The 20,767-nt window shown below is 48.4% G+C and overlaps 1 protein-coding gene and 1 long non-coding RNA gene across 2 annotated transcripts in view; one reads left to right on the top strand and one right to left on the bottom strand.

Annotated features, from left to right (window-relative positions):
• Positions 1 to 233: 233 nt before the first annotated feature.
• Positions 234 to 12,939, bottom strand: Il10ra (interleukin 10 receptor subunit alpha). Its single transcript, XM_003472803.5, has 7 exons — positions 12,316 to 12,939; positions 9,673 to 9,793; positions 8,903 to 9,087; positions 7,893 to 8,062; positions 7,053 to 7,203; positions 5,581 to 5,702; positions 234 to 2,501 (listed from the first exon to the last, which is right to left on the bottom strand). Exons 1-7 carry the CDS (start codon positions 12,386 to 12,388, stop codon positions 1,572 to 1,574), a joined length of 1,752 nt encoding a protein of 583 aa, XP_003472851.1. The 5' UTR covers positions 12,389 to 12,939; the 3' UTR covers positions 234 to 1,571.
• A 7,199-nt stretch (positions 12,940 to 20,138) lies between these two features.
• The window catches only part of LOC134477620 (uncharacterized), a 29,175-nt gene continuing 28,546 nt past the window's right edge, over positions 20,139 to 20,767 (top strand). The window contains exon 1 of the long non-coding RNA XR_010049660.1: positions 20,139 to 20,540. This is a non-coding gene — a long non-coding RNA (uncharacterized LOC134477620). The remainder of the gene's footprint in view (positions 20,541 to 20,767) is intronic.

The raw sequence follows: 20,767 nt of genomic DNA, 5'->3' as shown, positions 1-20,767 counted from the left end.
ACCGTCTCTGTGTTACTCAGGGGGACCCTAGGTTGAGCATTTTTTCCACAGCCACAGGCAGCTCTAAGTGTGTGCGAGCACAGGATTCTGTAACTGGACCTGTCTGATCTGAGTCTGAATTCTCATTCCTGTCTCCTTAAGGCAACACGACACACCTTTTTCATTATCATCCCCAATTACTGGCAACCAAGTCTCCCCCCCCCCGCCCTAGCCACTGTTTCATCAGACATCTGTGTGGTTTCCCAGGATCCCCTTTGATCCCGACAATTTATTGGAATAACATTTTTTTTTTTTTAAAACCATACACCACTCATTCTGTGCTCCATCACAATCACATCCACTTTCTCAGGGGCTCCTCGTGTCCTTATGAATTCAACAAACCAAGCATCTTTTCCCATTGTGCAGACAAGGAAAAAGGTTCAAGAGGAGTGATGCGACCCAATATCACACGACTATAAACAGTGAATGCAAAACTAGAACTCTGGGCTCCTAAGAGACCAAGAATTCCTTCCCTGGACAATGCTGCTTCTTCAATAAATAAATGAGCAAAATAAATAAATAAAGCTGACGAGGGAAACCTGAGCAATCCTCCCATAGGCCAGTTTCCAGAGGGGGTTATCAGACTGGCACCTCTGAGCTTCTTGGGAGAGTGCCATGGGCCGGAAGGCCAGTGTTTGGAGAAATGCAGAGCTGAGAGATGGCCCTGGAGGGCATCCACAGGCCTGTGCTCTCTCCTAGAATCCTTGCCTGGGGGACTGTAAACTGACCTAATGAACAGTTAGAAAGTCGTGGCCCACATCTGCCCCCTTGGGCCCAGTGACTGGCAGTTGTCTGTGCACAATGCCAAAGGCTCCTCCTAGATGTCAGTCCTTGGCATGAAAAGGAAGCTGGCTCTGGGCATGTGGGTTCTGGAGTCCACTTCTTTGTAGCCCAGAGTCTGCAGGGTTTCATGTCCTAGGTCTCAGCCCCTCTATCCCTCCTTGGCTCCACAGTGACATAGTAACTGCCTGACTGCCTGGACAGACACACCGAAAGCATTTCCAGTGACAGGTTCCCTGCCAGTGGAGAAGCATCTCCACGCGACCCACCACTCCTCTGGTCAAACTCGGTTCTGCTCCTGTTCTAGAAATGACCCTCACAGCCTTGCGGGCGCAGGAGTGCGGGGCTCCATCTCACAGTACTCCACCCTGCCAGGGCCCTGCCGCCTGGCTGGCCTGAAGGAGGCGTGCAGGTCTGAACTGATCTCAGCCTGGCAACCTGACGTTATCTCAAGAAAACCTGTGGTTCCTTGAGCACAGACTCCTTTATGGAGCAGAAAACCGCCCAAGGCAGGAGGAGGTCTCTGCCCTGCTCCTGAGGCTCTGCTAATGCAGGGCCCACTCAGCAAACCACCCATACACCCTGCACTGCTCCATCTGGATGGCCTGACCTGCCCTGGAGAACAGGCTACAACTGACCCTGGGGGCTTGCACCGCGTGCGACCTGCATCCTCGTCTGATCCCCAGGCTCCTGCTCCTGCTTCCAGCAGGAGAGCAGGTGTGGCTGAAATAAAAAGCAGCCCCTTCTGTGGGTCACTCACTTGAGTACAGGCTGGAGATCAGAGGCTGGGTGACTGGGTCTGAGTCAAAGATACCCAAAAGGCCTCCTGGGTCTGCCAGACAGTCCCGAGGGGCAAAATGATGGGCAAAAGTCCAGTCAGGTGGTCCCAGGTCACAAGCAGTCAAATCCAGGAGTGGCCTCTCCTCGGTCAATGGGTCCCACTGTCCTGTTGGGATGCCTGAGGGAGCCAGAGTGATTCCTGGGGGATCCTGTTTCAAATAGCCCTTGGCCAGAGGTGGAGAAGGCCGGCCTGCCTCAGGATCCAGGCATGTCCTGAACGTGGGGCAAAGGTCATCTGTCAAAGGAGTCTCTTTCTCCAGGCAGGTCTTCTCTTCAGTGCCTCTGGTCTGTTTCAGGTAGCCCTGGAAGGCCACTATGGCTGGGTCGTCTTCTTCAGGGACCTCAGGCCCCGGGAGACTTATGTGGCCCGAGGCCAAGCTGCCCTGCGGACTCCCATGTTGGCCCTCAGAGTTTCGGACGAGGCTAATCCCACTGTCGTCCCGGCCCTGGTTTGTGCTCCCCATCTTTTCCTCCCAAGGAGGCTCAGAGCCAGGGTTCAGCCTCGGCTCCTGCAAGCAGATCCCGCTGTCTGTGCTGCTGCTGCTGCTGCCACTGCCACTGTCACTGCCACTGCAGCTGCCCTTAAGATCTGGGGGCTCCCCCTTGCCTAGAGCCCCACAGGGGCTCTGTGGGTGGGGGGCAGAGAGGAATTTGGGCTCTTCCAGCTGCTGGGATGGCTTGGCACTGCTGAAGCCACTGTCCACGCTGCTACACAGGTCCGAGTTCCTCAGCTGTGAGGACACCTTCAGGAAGGTCTCCACCTCGAGGGGGTGAATGGTGTCCTGCACCTCTGGGTAGTGCAGCTTGCTGACCAGAACGAAGGGGTTGGCTTTCTTGAAGACCTAAGGACGAGAAGACAGTGAGACAGGCTGCTCAGCAGGGGCTGCAGAGCCTGGGCCACACCAGTGAGCTCTTTGGGGTGTGCTCTGGAGTCAAGCTTTGCTCCTGGGGCGTTCCTCTGTTTGGTCCAGGCCCAGGAGGAAGGGGAGCCTGAAAGCGCTCAGACAACTCGATCCCCAGGATTTTCAAACCTGACGGCAGGGTCGACCAACCCTTCTAGAAACGTGTTTCAAGCTTTTTTTAAACAATGATCCCAAATGAAAAAATAAATAAATAAATAAACATTACATAATAACCTGCATAGGTAACTCACATACAAATCACTGAGACAAATCTCACAAAAATAATGCTTCTATCCATGTCCCAAGACATACTCTGTCCAAGTTATTCTATCCGGTCCTACCCAGTTTGTTTTTTAAAATTCTGGCTACCAGATACCAAATTCATTTCTCTACTCCCTGAGCTGTGACCCAAACAATACAGGGGGGCTGCAGCACGAGGTGAAGGAATCAGCAGCCAGGCACCCGCTCCCCGCTAACTGCCAAGGGCTTCCGGGGAGCCACTCCGGCCCCCTCCTCTCCCCTTCTCTCCCCTCCTCACTACGGCTTCCCTCTGTCCCCGAACACATCCTGTGTGCTGTCTCGGAGCTTCTGGGCCCGCTGAGCTTTCTGCTCAGTGTTGCTTCTCGTGTGGCTCGGTTCTCCTGTCACTCATGTCTCCTCTCCAGGAAAGCCTCCCTGATTGTCCAGCCATCCTCTCCAGTCTCTCCTTGTCTACTTTTTCCTGGCACTCAGTTCCTGTAATTATTCTCTTTCTTTGTTTTCTGCCCTCTCCCAGAACATGTGTCTACATTCACCCTTCACAGAACACAGGCCCCTGGACAGCTACCACTGTCGAGCTTGTCTGCCACCGTGTCCCACAGTCTAAATTGAGCTGGCACCAGTAGACCCTCAGAGGTTCGATGACTGACTTACTGTTGCTTATCTGCTGTGAGGAGGCACACACTTTCATAATTCTACTTTGCCGGTGAGGAACTGAAGGTCAGGGAAGATACGTAATTTGGCCCAAGTGACAGTAAGAGGCAGAGCTGGGATTTAATCGCCAAATAAGGTGACGGTAACAGGAACTTAACCAGTCATGGCTACATGTGAGTCTTTGAATGCAGTAACTCCTGTACAGATGTACTGTGTAGGACTCTATCAGCTTACCAGCAAATCTAGCTGACCAACAATTCTCCAAGAAGGGACCTCGTTTGGAAGTCAGGGACTTACTTTACCCGGAAAACGAGGGCAGATTTGCAACAGTCAGCCAGTCATGTGCCATGCTGAGCACCCTGTGATGCATCGAGGGTACTCAATGTGCTGAACTGAACCGAACCCTCTGATAATTCTGTAAGGGAAATATCATCACCTCTGCTTCTCGAGGAAAGCTGAGGTTCAGAGAAGGTAAGTGATCCACCGAGCCACACAGCAGCAAAGAGCAAACCTGGAATTTGTACTCAACTGTCTTGCTTTGGGACCCCCTGCTTACCTTGACGGGCTGTAAAAACAGGTCAAAGTAGCCTAAAGTGCCTTTGGCAGCATAAGTTATTTACAGACTTAATCATGATGGAGGTCACTGGATGAGGGCCACTGGGCTGTATTTATATGCAGGAGGAAATATCTTGCAGGACATTTGATACTGTGCTCCAAAGGCACCAAAGGACTTGACTTGTCATTTCTATGAAAATTTCATCCCCTCCTCTCTCACTGCTTTGCATGAAAGCTAACCGCGTCCATACTGGCTGCAGTCAAGTCCCCGGGGACCAGCAGCCACATTAATCAGCTTCTTCCCAATGCTATTTTGCATGTGGTGGGTGTTCAGTAACTAGCTCAATCACCACTTGACTCATCCGACATGCCTGTCCTGACCCTCAACTAGCAATGTCCCATCCATCACAGCCAGAACTCCTTCCCCCTCCTCTCTGCCCTAGAGCTAACATCTCAGTCTCCGGCCCGAAGATCAGGCCCCGTCCAAGTTTATCTCTACACCGCCAGCGCCCCAGTTCCGGGCCCTGCATGTAGTACGCACTCAGGGCGCTACAGAGAAGACCCGTGCAAATGTGTTTTCGAACTGATCTGCCTGGAGCACAGAGGAAAGGCAGTGTCTACACGCTTCAGCTGGAACAGGAAGCACGGCAAACCACTGAGGGCTGCAAGAGCTGCCCGTCCCCTAGTCTGCTCCCCACACTTGTGTACGCAGGGCACGGAGCTGGGGACGCACTTCTTTCTTGCCTGGAAAAGTCAAGCAGTCCCACTGCGTCCTCTCCCCCCTTCCTTCCAGGAGTTCTTATTCAAAATAGTTTTAGAGAGACTCTCTCTTATTTGTGCTAGAGAGCCGGGTCTCTGGAGGTTTCCCTTCCCTCTGTGAGCTGCCCTGGGGCCCCTGCTATCCTGAGTGAGCTCCATCATTGGCAACTGAGCCCTTGGCTATCACATTAGGCCAGCTCTAGGGCTTTGAAGAGGGACCTCTGACCCTGGACAAAGACAATTTGAGGTTCATAAAATGCTGCCCAAGTTTTTTACATTGAGTGCAGGAGGCTACAGTGCCATGGATGCCCCCTGCCTGGGACAGGCGGGGTCCCGGCCTTCTCCTTCCCTCTCTGGCAGCTTCAATCCTTATTTCTTCCTCTCCTGGAGTCCTCCTTCATGGCCTCAAGGGGTAGGAAGACAGGCTGCCTCCCTGACATTTCTTCCCTGTGGACCCTGTGCACAGAACAATCGTTCTGTGTCTGATGTTCTCGTTTGTGAGGTCAGGATGATCACTAGCACTAATGCAGAGGAGCTGGTTCAAAAGCCTCACAGCCACTGGGGTTTGTGATTACTTAGCAAAAGTGTGCATGCAGTATCTGGGCTACTGGGAAGTACCAGTTCTGGGGACCGGGCCTTGTATTTATGTCTCCATCTGTCTCTGTGTGGGTGTCGCCTGGAAATGTCACGGTTGAGGTGGAGGTGAGCACCCTGCCTGGGAGGGAAAGAGTTCCCAGCTTTCCCTGGAGCTCCAAAGTGCCTGGAGGGATGGGGCAGAGCCCAGGAGACTCACCAGGACAGCGGGCAGTGTCTCCCGGCGTCGCAAATACAGGTGGAGGACTAGACAGTAAGCCAGGGCTCCACAAAGCAGCAGGATGAGGGCAAAGAAGAGACTGAGGTTGGTCACAGTGAAATCTGCAGGCCGGAGAGACGCATTTGTAGGCTGGCACCATGAAACACAGGAACAGTCCCCACTGACCCTTGACCACTCCTCGAAGCCACTCAGGGGATGATCCCAGGTCACCTCTACAAGCAACTTGTAGCTCTTAGTTCTAGATGTGTCCATTTTCCTCTCTGGCCTGCCGACCCCTGCCCTGAAGGGTTCCCTCATTAGACATGCTAAGTCGGCTCTGGCTCTCTCAAGTGATGATACACAGAACTATCAGGCAGTGCTGTACAGCAGGTAAGAGCAGAGGCTTGGGGTGGCCGGACCATGGTTCAAATACCAGCTGCACCACTTCCAACTGCAAGGCTGTGGACCATTACTTAATCTTTCTGAGCCTTGGTTTGTTCATCTACAAAATGGAAAAAATTATAATTCCTACCTCATAAGATGGCTGTGCAGTAATAGCCCCTATCATGTACCAAATACTTCCCTGAACATCAGCTGATCCTATGATAACTTCAGGAGCTAGATTCTATTACCATCAGTTTAGGATTCTGAGGCTCAGAGGCGTTCAGTCACCTGCCCAAAATCACATCCCTTCTAAGCAGTAAACTAAGATCAAGTTAGAACTAGTTCTTTTATCAATGAATGAGTGTTTAAAAACAACATCAGCCAGGCTCCTAAGGCTGCCTGCCATGCAGTATCTAAGGCTGTGATGGGACTCAAACAGTAATGAGATGCTGAATGGGTTTCATAAACTGAAATGTACTTCTGTCTTGGCTGGCCCTGTTCACACTGGCTGGGGTACCCCCCAAGCACTTCCTGCTGGCATGATCTGGGTACTTATCCTGTGACCCTGAGTTGTTACCTATACCTTGCTCTGGGAACTACCCGCCTCCCACGTCAGACTGCAGGATCCTCAGGGGCAGGACGTGGCTTTACACCTGAACCCTCTCCCCAGCGGCCGGCCGAGAGCCTGCAGTTGGGTTTCTGACTTCAGCAGCTCTTCAAGGAGCCAGTTCAGTCCTGTTTCCTCTAGGGGGAGGGAGGGCAGGGAGAAGCCCTTCACACCGGGCTCTGAGGAAGAACAGCACAGACAGGAAGCAGCACAGCTGACTGCGGGGTGCCTGGGGAGGCCCCTGGGAGAACCCCAAAATTAGGGGATCAGGTTATGCCATCGCGCCCCCTGTGTGATTCTACAGTTTGGATATGGAGCCTCAGTGTGCACATCTCTGGAATGGGAAAGACAGGACCCTCTTAGAGCTCCATAAGGATTGGGAGATGCAGGGCAGTACTCTGCACAATGCCCAGCCCCCAGCCCCTAGTGAACTCTTCTGAGCTGTGCCCGCCATGCCCTTTCCATCTGGTTGCCAACTTACACTGCTTGGTGAGGATGACGCACTGCTCCTCTGACCAGAGCCCTTTGTTGGTTCGGGAGCTGATAGATGGCTTCACTTTGACACAGAACTTCCCCACCTCTCCAGGGATTGGGAGGCTGAAGTTTTCATGGTCTACTTTCTCAGTTGAGAACTGAAATAAAAACAAAAATAATAGCCACATCCCCTCACACCACAGCACCCAGAAGCTGACAGCTGGAGGGGTCTTTTTTTTTTTAAATGCAGATCGGAGTTTGAACCCAGGTCCTTGAGCACGCTGGGAATGCTCTGCCTCTGAACTACACTCTGAGGCTTGCAGGGAGGGAGGTTGGACTTTAGAGATGACTGTGCCCAAAGCCTTCAGTCTTCTTTTTCTAAGATAACAAACCCCAAGATAATCAGTGCAGCCCAACCTGTCTGTCATCTCCACAACCAGTTTTGTATTATTAGAGAAAAGGGAGTCTTTTGCTGAAGCAGAAGATCTTTGCACATGAGGCCAGAATAAACTTGTGAAGAAGAGGATACCAGATTTCCCTCTCAGGGAGTCCTTGCGTAAGTTATGCAGCCTCGTTTCCTCACTTTGAAAATGGAATGCAACACCCACTGCCAGGAAGTTAGAGATGACAGCTGTCACTTGTTTTTATGTGCTGGCCCACAGCAGTAGACAGTATCTTCCCCACCATCCTGCAGGAGCTCGTCTGAGGGCTGAAGCTATGCATCTATGTTTTCCTGAGGACCTGCCTCTACTTGGTGCACAGAACTCATGGCACACAAAGGTGATGACAGCCCAGGGGACAGGAAGCCCTTGGAGCCCTGGCCCTGCGGCCTTGGGGGACCCCATACCTTAAAGCTTTCTGGCACCTTGCGAATGGCAATCTCGTACTGGCGGAAGTGACTGAAGATGCTTTCATATGTGATACCTGGAGGGGCCACCTGGGGCCTGGGGAGCTGGATCTTCCCGAAGATGAAGCCCTCGTGCATCTCTAGCTCCACACTGTCAACCTTCAGAGTCACTGAGGGGAGAAGGGCAGAGCCATGAGCTGGGGCTAGGGAGGGCCAAGGTATCCCATCTGTGTCTTGCTCTGGGGCCACGCTTTACCCCTCCTGAAGATGCGGCCACAGGTGTCCCAATCCAAAGCCATGCAGACTCTTCTCAGAGAGCATATTTAAAACGTGCGTGCCCTGGCACATTCTGGACATAGGCTATGCGAATTTGTCAGACTGGGACCTGGAAATATATTTCTCAAACATGTTCCCTGTGAATGTCTCTGCAGCCTGAGCACTAGCAGTGAGCAGGCATTTGGGAGGACGGGACCTCCAGGACATGGCCTCTCCTATGAAGCGAGCGTAGGGTGCACATGTGGTTCAGGTGCAACATATGGAATACGGGAATCCCACTGAGTCAGGGCTTACCCTTTCCTGTTACCTCTCCAGTCTTTTCTTCAGTCACAACCTTCCTATGGCATAAGGGTGACTTCTAGGAATTGACCCCTAGATGAGGGGAAATCTCATCCAAAGTCTGCCTACTGTTTGTTTCCCTGCGTGCTTATAGATTCGCTTCCCCTCCCCAAACCTCAAATACATCAGCCTGGTGTTTGTGACTCAGAGGCCCCAAGTCATTCCTCTGCAGGATAAACAATTACAGTTCCTCTTTAAATCTCAGATCACTTTGGCTAATTTCATCTAATGTTCTCCAAAAAGTCCTGACTCAGGCCTGTTTAGGCAATAAGTTCTCAGGTCAGGAAGCTTGGCTGTGTGATGGAACTTGGGCAACAGAGAGGAGAGCACCACACTAGATTCTGGCTCAAAGGGACCCCAAAAACCATGCCCTAGGTCAAGGGGAGGAAAAGTACCTTCATCCACAGACAAGCGGGTGTTGGCGAAGGTCCAGTTGGAGTATTGGCTGCCATGTACCGCCCGGACTTTGGCCCGGTAACCATTGGTCTGGTATAGGTCCAGGGTGAACTTGGTGATATCACAGCACAGGTCTCGGGCTTGGCTACAGTGGGGCAGGAAGGTCCAGAGCTCGCTTCCATACCTGAGGATATACAGGGTAGACACTGAGGGAGGAACTTAAGCCCAAACCTACTTCCTTTAAGAGGGCAGCAAGGGGTTGGGGCAGAGAGTTCTCATAATGGAGAAACTGGAACAGCCCTCAGGGGATTTCCTGGGTCCAGGTCCTCTATCTGCAGTCTCCCTTGGTTATGGAACCCTGCCCCAACTTCTCTGAGATCGAGAGATCTAGAATGTGAGTAGCTCAAGTGCCTTTTCCCACGAAAGACCTGATAACTCACACCATAGACTAAGCTCTAATCGCTTCCAGCTACCTTCGTGGTCACAAGGGCTTCCTCACGCTCCAGTGATTCTCTGGATGCTTTTCTTGCTCTTCTAGCAAAATGGAAAAGACCTCAGGGTAAAGGCAGTACCCTGACCTCTCACCTCAGAGTGCCCAGCATACTGCTCAGGACATATGAGCCCCAACAAGTTCTTGTCAACTGAGTGGACAAGCACTAGGGTCCCTTTTGGCCCTGTCTCCTTTTGGCAGGTATGTTCTCCTTAAAGGGGAGCAGTAGGATTGAACCCCTTCTTCCCACCTCCCTCCCTCTACCTCCTCTTTCCTTACCACTGGAGCGTCACTTCATAGTAGGTGCTTTGGGACCTATTTGAGATGGGCATCCAGCACAGGACGTGATGGAAGAATTCTGCTTCAAACCACACCATTGGAGGCTTGGGTAGTTCTGAGCCTAGGGAGAAAAGCGTCAACATCAGAGCTAGCAGAGTTCACTACCAAGGACAACAAGAAGGATGGTGATGATGGTGAGAACTGTAACTTATTTACTGGGTAGTTTATAAGCTGAGCACTGTGCCTGGTGCTTTACATATGTTCCATTTAGTAATCACAGCAGCCCTGAATAGTAGGCATTTGTTATGGTTGTGTCTTGATGTCCCCACAAAGCCTCATGTGGTCATGAGGGCAGGCTTCTAGAATTTGACATTAATTCTTGTCCAGTGCTGGGATTATGGGTGTGTCTTCTCTCATCCTCCTCCTTTTTTGCTCGTTTGCTTTTTCTGTCTTCCACCGCCATGAACTGTTGTCCCCTGCCATCTGCCACTCTGCCTTGGAGCCAGTGGAGTACAAACTGTGAGCTAAACAAACCTTCCCTTCCATAGTTTTAGGCATTAGGCATTTTGTCTCCGCAATGAAAGAAAAGTAACCAAGACAGCATTTATTACCCCAAGTTTACTAAAGAAGACATGGAAGCTCACAGACGGTTAAGTGCCTTGCCCAAAGCCAACACAGCTGGTTAAGAGCAGAGCAGGGACTTACATTTAGATGTGTCTGATTCCAAAGTTCACGTTGTATCTTTACATCATGACTTTTTGCTGCCTGTGCTCAGAAGCTGCAGCAGTATCTGAGAACAGCTTTCTGGGACACCTCCCAGTGGAGAAGCAGTGTGTCCAGAGCTTAGGCATGTAAGAAGTGAGCACTCGGGTAAGCCAGTCCCTGAGTCTTCCCAGTCCTTTATCCCTGCTCCAGCAGTATCCCAAGGCCTGCTCCCACCCCTGTTCCTGGTCCCCAGTCCAAGGCCATTTCTTTGACACTCTTCAGGACACAGATGTCCTGCTTGTTGACAGCTGCCTATTTCTCTCCTCAGGTCTCCTGGGCTCCCCCATTCCCTGGCTTCTAGAAAGGATTTACCTATACCCAGATGCCCACCTCAGTCTTCGACAAGACAGAAGAAGGAATTAGCCCTGGTTCTAGACTGCAGCGAGAACATCTCCAGAAAGAGCCAGCACCATGGGCTCTGGGAGGGGGTGGGTACTAAACACTAACCTCTGTCTCTACCCTGCCACCCCCTCACCCCCAGCACACACCGTTCACCATGAGAAACACTGACTCCAGGAGTCTCATACCAACACTGGGCAGATTATTTAGTCTTGCTGAGACCATCCTTTCTTCTGAAAGAATGCAATCAACACAACTACTTTAAGAATCTTGCTGATGATTAGGCAGCTGAAATGTACGCAAGGACCAAAGTGGATGAGTTTCCCTTCTCCCTTTCTTCTCCTGCGGTACAACCCCAGGGGTGCACTGGGTTGAACGTAGGGATGCTCTACCACTGAGCAACGTCCTAAACCTTTTTTATGATTAAGTTTTGAGGCAGTGTCTTGTGAGGTGCTCAAGTTAGCCTCAAACTTTCAATCCTGCCTCAGCCTTCCCAGAAGCTGGGATCACAGGTATGAGTCACCCTATCCAGTCCCTTCCTTCATTTTTGATTCCTTAAAGTGTCTCCATTTGACAGCAACTCTGGTCATAGGTCCCTTGTTCTCTAACTGATCATCATCTATCAAATCATGCTTCTGATCTTCCCATGGACAGTACATCTGCCCGACCCTTGCTTTCTTTCATACGCTATGTTTGCGCCTCTACTCTATCTTTCCCTGTCTCTTTCTCCTCCCCCTCCCTTCCCCTGGCTCTCTTCTTCTTGTCTCTCTCCCCTCCTCAGCTTCCCATCTTTTCTTTCTGACAGTCTTGCTAGCTTGCCCAGGCTGGCCTTGAACCTGTGATTCTCCTCCCTAGTCTCCTGAGTAGTGGGGATCAGAGGCAGTAAATGTCGACACTTCCAACGTAAGTCTGTTTCGATTGCAAAACATGAGATGGAAAGTGAAAAACGCAGCCAGTCCTCGCAGGGTTTGGGCATATCCCCGTTTCAGCTCTCGATCACATGAATGACCTCGAGTTTTCCTTTATATTTCAGAGTCTCGATAGCTTTTTTTTTTTTTTTGGCCTCTGCTCCCCCTATCTCTCTCTCAGTCTCTTCTGTTTTGGGCCCTTTCCTTCTTTCTTCCTCGCGTCTCAGCCTAAGCTAAGGGGTAGGGGTCAGAGTGAAGGAAGGTGGATGAAAAATGTGAGCGGGGAGCTGAAGACTTTCAGGGGTGACCAGATGGGGGTCGTCAGTTCCGGTGAAGGAGAAGTCAGGGATAGAGTGAGATGAAAAGGCTGACAGGAGTCAGGGAGGACCAAACTCATTCACTAGGGGCACAAGCAGTTCATCCATCACAGGAGTCAGAGAGACAAGATACATCGTTTGTGGAGAGGATGCTGGAACTGTTTCTTGGGGAGGTGGGAGGTGGGGGTGGCGACCCCTGGCTGTGCACGCACATCTCTGCCCACCCCGACTTCAGTCTCTTCCACTTCCCCAGCAGGGGAGCCTGAGACCCGGTCTGCCACCCGCCCAGCCAGCGGGACGGTCGCGGGGCTTACCGTGCGTGCCCGTGCCCGGGCCGAGGCTCAGGCCGAGGAGCGCCGCCAGAGGCACTAGCAGGCGCGGCAGCATCCTAGGCGCGCCGCATCGTCCCGAGCCGCTGCCGGCTCCGCACCTCCCGCCGCGGCTCCGCGGGCTGAGACTGCAGGCGCCGCCTGCTTTGGGCGCAGGGGCGGGGCCTACGTCACGGGGCGGGGCCTCCGGACGCCCCGCCCCCGACGTCCCGCTTCCGGGAGCCTGGGTCTCTGCGAGCCCTGCTGTGGGCCTCCTGCTGCTGCGTGCTTCTCCCGTTTGACTCCCGGCGGGCCAGACTAATCTGGGTGGCTTGACCTGGCGTTGTGCGTGTGTGCACGCGTACGTGCCTTCCGCTGCGTGCGGAATCTGGGAGCAGGGGGAGTTGATTTTACCCGGTCTGTGAGGTCAGGATTAGAGCTGAGACCCAGCTGCTGTGAATCGGAGGAGACTGCTCCAGGCCAGGTGTGCGAGGACAAGAGCCTGAGACCTGGCCACCGCCGCGGGGCACTCTCAGCTAAACCCCGGTAGCGCAGGCTGCCCGCTACCCGTCTTCACATTTTTTGCAGGGATGGCCACATCTCTCAGCCTGTTTAGTTTCCCTTCCTTGCCTGCAGTCTCGCAGGTGGAGCTGGTAACTGTACTGCTGGAGGACCCGTTAACACTTACACTTTCGGTTGCAGACGCTTTTATATTCCTTCTGTGTGACTTGGCTCAGCTGAGACTTCTTCCAAGTGCACCGAAGATACAAGGATATGGGAGACAAACTCTGTACCCTCTCTTCAGTTTTTCTGGAAGGCCACTCAGGTTACTGTGTTTGTGTACGCATGGGAATGTTCATACATGTACTTGCGCTCACATGAGATTTGCAGTAGCGAGTCTGCATTTGGATTCAGCCGTGTTGAGCAAGAAATATATATAGGTCTGAGAATACTGCCCTTGCTCTGCCTGCCCCTGAGAGGTTTCCACAGCAGTGCCCACACTGAAGTCTTATACCCTATAGCTTTTGAGAAAGGGGCCCCAGTTTGGCCGACTGTGTCTGGTGTAGAAGTTAGTAAGGCATTTTTGCCACAGCTTGTGCAGTTCGGAGCCCTGCAAATACTGTCAGAATGCAAATCTCTCTACCCAGTGAATCAAGCTGGCTGGAGGTCCATTTGTGCCTAAGAGTGTACACTGAGACCAGAAATGTCTCAGTCTGGGTGATAGTTGGTGAAGGCCAGGACACCCCAGGAGGGCAGTAGATTCAGGTCCACAAAGATGTGTGATCAGTCAAAGCTGCCCTCAAGGGAGAGCTCTGGTTACGACACCCCCAATCAGTGGGGGTAGAGAGCTCTAGGTTTTTAATGTGTGAGGGTGTTTTTTGCACTGTCCTTTGCTCAGCTGAGAAATGTAGATGACAAATTGCTCAGGAGTACCGGGGCATGACGAAAGGGGCGTGTCTTCCTTCTGAAGCAATGTTTTATTTCCTGCTAACCTTTTAAAGGAGGACACTGAGATTTCTTCCTCATCTTAAGACTATTTTTAGATTTTTGTGGAGTTGTAACAATTGAAATGGCCTGGCCCACTACTGTTTTGAAGAAGGATCAGGATTCTTCATTATTTTACATGGCCAACATTTGCACAGTTACTATGAACCAGATAATAACTATTGGAGACTCTCTGCAGTGCCAAGTATCAGGGATCCCTGCAATGAGTCCTCAGTCTCCTGCCCAGTGTTGCAGACACGGTGGGAACGAAAAGGCGAGACAAAATAGAGATGCAGGCAGGAATCTGGGATGAGCAGTTGTTCTTGGGGGACAAAAGGCCACGGGGTACCCAGAACCTGGGTATTTATTTGTTATATCTGAGTCAAGGACAATGCAGAGCACTAGGTGTTTCCGGGAACTGTAATGGCAACTGTGGTGGGCTGGTGAGAAGAACAGAGCATCTTTGCAAGGACAAAGGCGAGAGGGGACAATGATCAAACTGTAGTTTCCCCAGATGCCTTAACTGTCTGCAGTAGGTTTTGTCTTACCCTGCGAGAACCAAAGCAGTCATTGGTCCGTGGCCTTCCAGCAGTGACCAGAAAAGAGTGGAGAGCTTCAGGGTTCCAGTCTGGCTCTGGAGGTCCCCTAGACTCAATTTGTGATTCAAGGACCCCAACAGATAATGTTGTGCTTGCGCTAATGCTATCCATAAACTAGTAATCAAAGCCATATCCCTTTTAATGCTATGATTTTTGGTAGTACATGTTTGCAGTACATGTTTACATTTATTGTGGAGGAGTTTGCACACCTGATTATTTTTCTCTGGTGGCTGAAACAAAATACCCGATTCCAAAATTAAGGGAGGAAACGTTTATTTAGCTTGCATTTTGCAGAGGTTTCAGTCTGTGCTCATTTGTTTCCCAGGTAGGGTAACATGGCAGAGGGGCAACAGTTCATGGCTGTGGAAGACAGCAAAAGCAACAAGTGCCAAGATGTGGGACAGCAAACCTCTTTTCCTCCCTTAAGTTGTAAGCAGGCTATCTGCCCTAGGGTGGGTGTAGGGCTCAGACCATCTCCATGCCCTTCCCTTGCACAAGATGAGGATATTTACAAAGTGAAGCCCCTGAACCCCTGCTGAGTGCTTAATTAAACTTCTTAACTTCTCAAGTTGACACAGTGTAGCAACCGTTATAACAATACATCCTAACTCTTTTCTATTTTTTATTTATTTCTCTTACCATTATTCATTTTTTTTTGTACTTGAAACTTGAACTCACAGCCTCACACTTGCCAAGCAGGCACTATGCTGGCTGAGCTATATCCCTGGCTTATTATTATTCTTGAGGTACATCCCTTTTCCTACAAATGCCTCTAGTTAATCCTTCTTTATGGCAAAGTAATACCCCATTGTTTATAAATACTATACGTTTTGATCTGTTTATCTGTTGATGGGCATATAAATTGTTTCCAAGATTTAACTAATGTAAATTATGTTGCTATAAACATGGCTATGCATGTATCACTGTAATATGATGCCTTTAACTCTTTCAGGAAGACACCTAGAAGGCGAATAGGAAGCTGGGTCAAATGGAATTTCTGTTTTTAGTTTTTTTGAGGAATCTCATAGTGACTGTACTAGTTTACATTCCAACCAACTGTTAGAATGATTCTCTTTTACCCTCATCCTTACTGGCATTTGTTATTATTTAGTTTCTTGATGATAACCATTCTTTCTGGCGTAAGCAGGACTTCTTGGGTCCAGCGTAGAACCCTCATCCCACCAGCACAGCTCCTTCATCCTGCTGGCATAGACTTTCTGGCTTCCACCGCTGACCCTTGGGTCTTCCCGGCACGGATCCATAAAAGAGACTGGTGTGAGTCCTTCTTGTGGGCTCTGGACCTCCAGTTGGACTCGTGGAGGCCTTGTCCTGAGCTCTGGATTTTTATCTGGACTCATGTGGGACATGTGCTGTGGGGTTTAGACCATTGACTAAATAATCTATGTCTGTGTTGTGGATAATTTTCCTGCATTTTCCGGTGTTAACTCCCAGTGACCCTTATAAAAATATTATAAACTCCATGTCCTGATCTGAATTGTTCTCTGTGTACAAGCCCTGACTACAACAGAAATTGGTACCAGAGGAGTGGGGTCATTGCTGTTATGTTGCCTGGCCATGTGATTTAAGAGCTTTGGAAATTAATTTGGAAAATATTTGAGAGACTGGCCAAAGAGACAGCCCCTGTGTGCTGTATTATTTTGGAGACTCTGGTCAGAACCTGGAAGATTGGAGACTGATGGAGATGCTACCAATTAAGATGAAGCTTGGGAGGCTTCTGTTGAGAAAGACTGCAATGTCTGCTGGAGTCCAGGTAGTATACTGTGCTTTAGATGAAAGTTGGTCTTCTTGTTTGTATTTAGAGGTATTACCCGAGTGGCAGAAAAATTTCAGTGCAGTCTACTTTTGAAATGGTAGCATGGTTACTTTAGAGAACTTTTGACCAGATCTATTTTGAAAATTGAGAGCAAAGAGCCAGTAGAATAATTTGAAACACTTGGCCAAGAAGAAGGCTCCGTTGGAACTGTGGGTTGTAAAGATGAAACAGAGAACATGGTTGTTTAGAAGAACAGGACAATGGAAAAATCAAGAGTACATTTGAATTGCAGGAGATTCTTATATTTTAGTCTTGTCATGCTATGTTAAAAGTTAATGGGAAGCAAGGACTGTGATTGTAATTGTTCTTTTAGTGTGATTTTAATGCGTTATATGTTTGTAACCCAGTTGATTTGTCAAAGTACTGTGTTTTAATGTTGAATCTTTTTTTTGGTTTTTTTTTTTTTTTGTCGTTTTCATTTTTATCGGTACCAGGGATCGAACTCACGACTGCCTGCTTGCAAGGCAGGCGCTTATGCCACTGAGCTAAATCCCCAGCCCCTTAATGTTGAATCTTGGTCACCCTTTAAATGTTTTGTTTTTGATGCAGGAATTAAGTGTAAAAAATTGTGAATATATGTAATTGTTTTATTAATGTAACAAATCTGCCGCTAAGGACTATAGTTTAAGGTAATGCGTGTGGTTATTAAGTTGACCAGGGGTGGATTGTTATGGTTTGAAAACTGGTGGTCAACTTAACGCCAGCTGGATTACATCAGCATGCATTGAGAGAAGATGCTCCACCTGAGGAAGGTTACCAGGCTAAATAGGTGGAGAAGAAGGGAGGTGTTGAGGGTTGAGGCATTAAGGAGATATTGTGGGTTCTCCTACGAGTTGCTGTCTGAGCTGTTGGTTCTCCTGGAGAAGCTCTGGTCCTCACATCGAGCATTGCTTCTTGGGTCTGGAGGAGAAGACACGTGCTGCCTGGTCTCCAGGATGAACTCGTCACGCTGCTTCCTGGCACATACCCGACTGTGCTTGTCCTCTGAGGAGCTCGGGGCCTCCGTGTCGCTGAGGACGGCTGTGGTGCCTTTCAGGACAGCCCTGCTCTTTGTTGTGAGTGTGACTTCTTGGCTCCAGCGTAGAACCCTCATCCCACTAGCGCAGCTCTGTCATCCTGCTGGCATGGACTTTCTGGCTTCCACCGCTGTCCCTTGGGTCTTCCCGGCACAGATCCATAAAAGAGACTGGCGTGTGTCCTTCTTGTGGGCTCTGAACCTCCAGTTGGACTCGTGGAGGCTTTGTCCTGAGCTCTGGATTTTTATCTGGACTCATGTGGGACATGTGCTGTGGGGTTTAGACCGTTGACTAAATAATCTACGTCTTTGGTGTTGTGGATAAATTTCCTGCATTTTCCGGTGTTAGCTCCCAGTGACCCTTATAAAAATATTATAAACTCCATGTCCTGATCTGAATTGTTCTGTGTGTACAAACCCTGACTACAACAGCAGGCTACTCGGTATTTCTGAAATTTGTGTTTGTCTAATATCCCAGTGATGCTGAGCATTTTTTATGTGTTTATTGGCCATCTATACTTCTGAGAAGTGTCTATTCATTTTGGGTGCCCCCTTTTTCATTGGGTCTTTTATTTGAAGGGGTTAATTTTCTTGACTTCTTTATATAGTCTAGATCAGTGATTGCAAACCTATGGCACAGGTGCCACACTAGGCTGTTTGTATCATTGAGAGCTCTAAAAGGTTCGTCATCACTGTGGCTCTCGATCTTAGTCCTCTATCTGAGGAGTAGCTAGCAAAATTTTTCCCATTCTGTATGTTGTGTGTTCACTCTGTGGTTGTTTCCTTTGCTGTACAGAAGCTTTTTAATTTGATATGATTACACTTGTTGATTATTGGTATTATTTCTTGTACATTAGAGTTCTGTTATAAAAAAGTCCTGTCTTTACCTTTGCATTTAGGAGTTTTACCTATTTATCTTCCAGCAGATTGTTTCTGTTTTAACATTTGCACCATTTTATTTTTAAGGTTAGTACATGGTATGATACATGGTTGTGTCTAGGCTCGATCTCCTGCATGTGGATATGAACTTTTCTCAGCACCAGTTATTGAAGAGGCTACTTTACCTTCAGTGTATACTTTTGACCTCTTTGTCCAAGATCAAATAGCTGAACGTGTTTGGGGTCATTTCTGTTTCCTCTGTTCTGTTCCACATGTATGTTTTTTTTCCAGTACCATGCTGTTTTTATCATTGTAACTTTGTAAAGTTATTTCAAATCCAGTATTGTGATGTCTCCTGCTTTGCTATTGTTGCTATTGTTGTTTTTACTCTTCTGGTACCCTTCTTGTTCCATATAAGTGTCTGAATTTTTTCTCTAGATCTGTGAGGAATGTTGTTGATATTTTGATTGGGACTGTGCTAAATCTTGGAATTTGTTTGGATAAGCATTTTGATTATCTTGGTTCTGCCTTTTCAGGAACATGGGATATCTTCTTCCATTTGCTGATGTTCTCTTTAATCTCCTTTTTCAGAGAAATGTAATTTTTATTATAGATATCTTTTACTTCCTTGTTTAGGTTAATTATTATTTAGTTTTTCTTGTTGCTACTGTTATTGGTTTTTTTATTTATTGATGAGTTCATATTATTAGTGTAAAGGAACTCTATTGATTTTTGTATATTGATTTGTATCTCACTACATTGCTGAATTTGGTTATTGATTCCAAGAGTCTTGTAAATAGAGCATCACATCATTTGCAAATAATGATACTCTGATTTCTTTCTTTCTTATACATATCTCTTTTCTTTCTTTCTCTTGCCTTACTGTTCTGCCTAATGTTTTAAGGACTGTGTTGAACAGGAGTGGTGATAGTGGCATTCTTATCTTGTTCCTGATTTTAAGGGAATAGTTTTCAGTTTTACACATTTAACATGATGTTGGCAGTAGGTTTGTTGTAAATAGCTTTTATCAGACTGACATGGGCTCTTTCAATACCTGTTTTCTTCAGGATTTTGATCAAGAATGGCTGTTGGATTTTGGTAAGGCTTTTTTCTGCATCTATTGAAATGATCGTGTGACTTTTGTCCTTGTTTCTGTTTATACGATGGATTTCCATTTATTGATTTATGTATGTGGAGCCATCCTTGCATCCCTGGGATCATAGTGTCCAATTTGTTTTTGATGATTTGTTGCATTCTGTTTGCCAAGATCAGAAAAACTAACCTGTAGTGCTCTTTTTTTGGTTGGATCCTTGCCTGGTTTTGGAATCAGGGTGATACTAGCTTCCAGGAATGACTTTGGGAGTGTTCCTTCCCTTTCAGTTTTATTAAAGACTTTGGCGAGTACTGGCATCAGATCTGCCCTGAAGTTCTTACAGCAGGCCCCTTCTTCAAAAATGATCTGTCAAGGACAGAAAGTGAGCAGGGATTTTAATAATCTATGGTGAATGTTCTGGGAAGGGAAACACTAGCCAATGTGGAGCTATACCATACAGTTATTCAACCAACTTAGTGTAGAGGACAGTGAAGACTGCCTGAAGGAGGTGACATCTACAAAGAGACCTGAGGAATGAGTAGCATGTATTGGGATAGGAAGGCTGTTCCTGACAGTATGTGTAGCTTTGCAAATGAGGTAATATGACATTTTTGGAGAATGTGTAAACATTTTTGTGTTGAGATAAGAAAACCAGAATTCCTGATGTGGATTTGCCTCTGTCCTTGTTTAGGGCATAACCGTGGGCAGATGCTGTACCGCTGAGCTGTACCAGCCCAGAGGGCCAGAATTTGAACCCAGTCATTCCAATGTATGTTACCTCACTGTCCCCACAGAGTAGGGAAAACTCCGAATAGGAATTATGCTAGGTAGATGATTGCCGTACATTAAAAAAGGAAACATATTTTATATTTTTTATATGATCTGTATTCAGTTATTCATTTTTTTGTGTGGCCAAGCCTACCCTAAGATTCTGTTATTTCTGATACAGTGGTGTTGGGAGAAATGATGGAATGGAAGTACAATAGTGTCTTCTGTTTATCGAGTTCTTGTGGTATATGAGGCACTGTGCTAAAAATACATCAAGCAGAGACTGGCTAGTTGCCTAGCAAGCCCTTCCTCCACTTAAATACACGAAGCAGCTCTGTTTCTCAGTCTTTCTTGCATGTGAATGGAATATGTGTACCTTTAATCTATGAGAACATGAAGTGAATGGTGCCTCATCTGGGCCTGGCCTGTAACTGTGCAATTCTGTCTGCTATCTGAAGGGACTCCAACACAACACTCCAGCTGAATGGAGGGCTTACTTAGGTCCTTAAGTCACTTGGTGAAGGAGAGCTCTAGATCATCAGCCTACTAGATGGATGGGTAAGGAACGTTTTTGAATCAAACTATTGAGATTTGGGGATTTTCCTTAGAGCGGCTACTGTTACCTACCTAAACTCACTGCAAACATTGTCTGATTTAATCCTTATACGTCTCTGGTGGGATGTACATCATTATCAATGTTTTGCAGATGGGCAAGTGAAGTCAGAGATCAAGTCGTTTGCCCTCATCAGTAAGTGGCTGAGTTCAGCCTGGCACTGTGTCATTCC

The sequence above is a fragment of the Cavia porcellus genome, unplaced genomic scaffold, assembly GCF_034190915.1.
Source record: "Cavia porcellus strain 051 isolate PalLab524CR breed Dunkin Hartley unplaced genomic scaffold, mCavPor4.1 scaffold_9, whole genome shotgun sequence".
Lineage (NCBI taxonomy): Eukaryota > Metazoa > Chordata > Mammalia > Rodentia > Caviidae > Cavia > Cavia porcellus.
The sequence above is the reverse complement of the archived record's forward strand: the minus strand, read 5'-3'. Positions and strand labels throughout refer to the sequence as shown.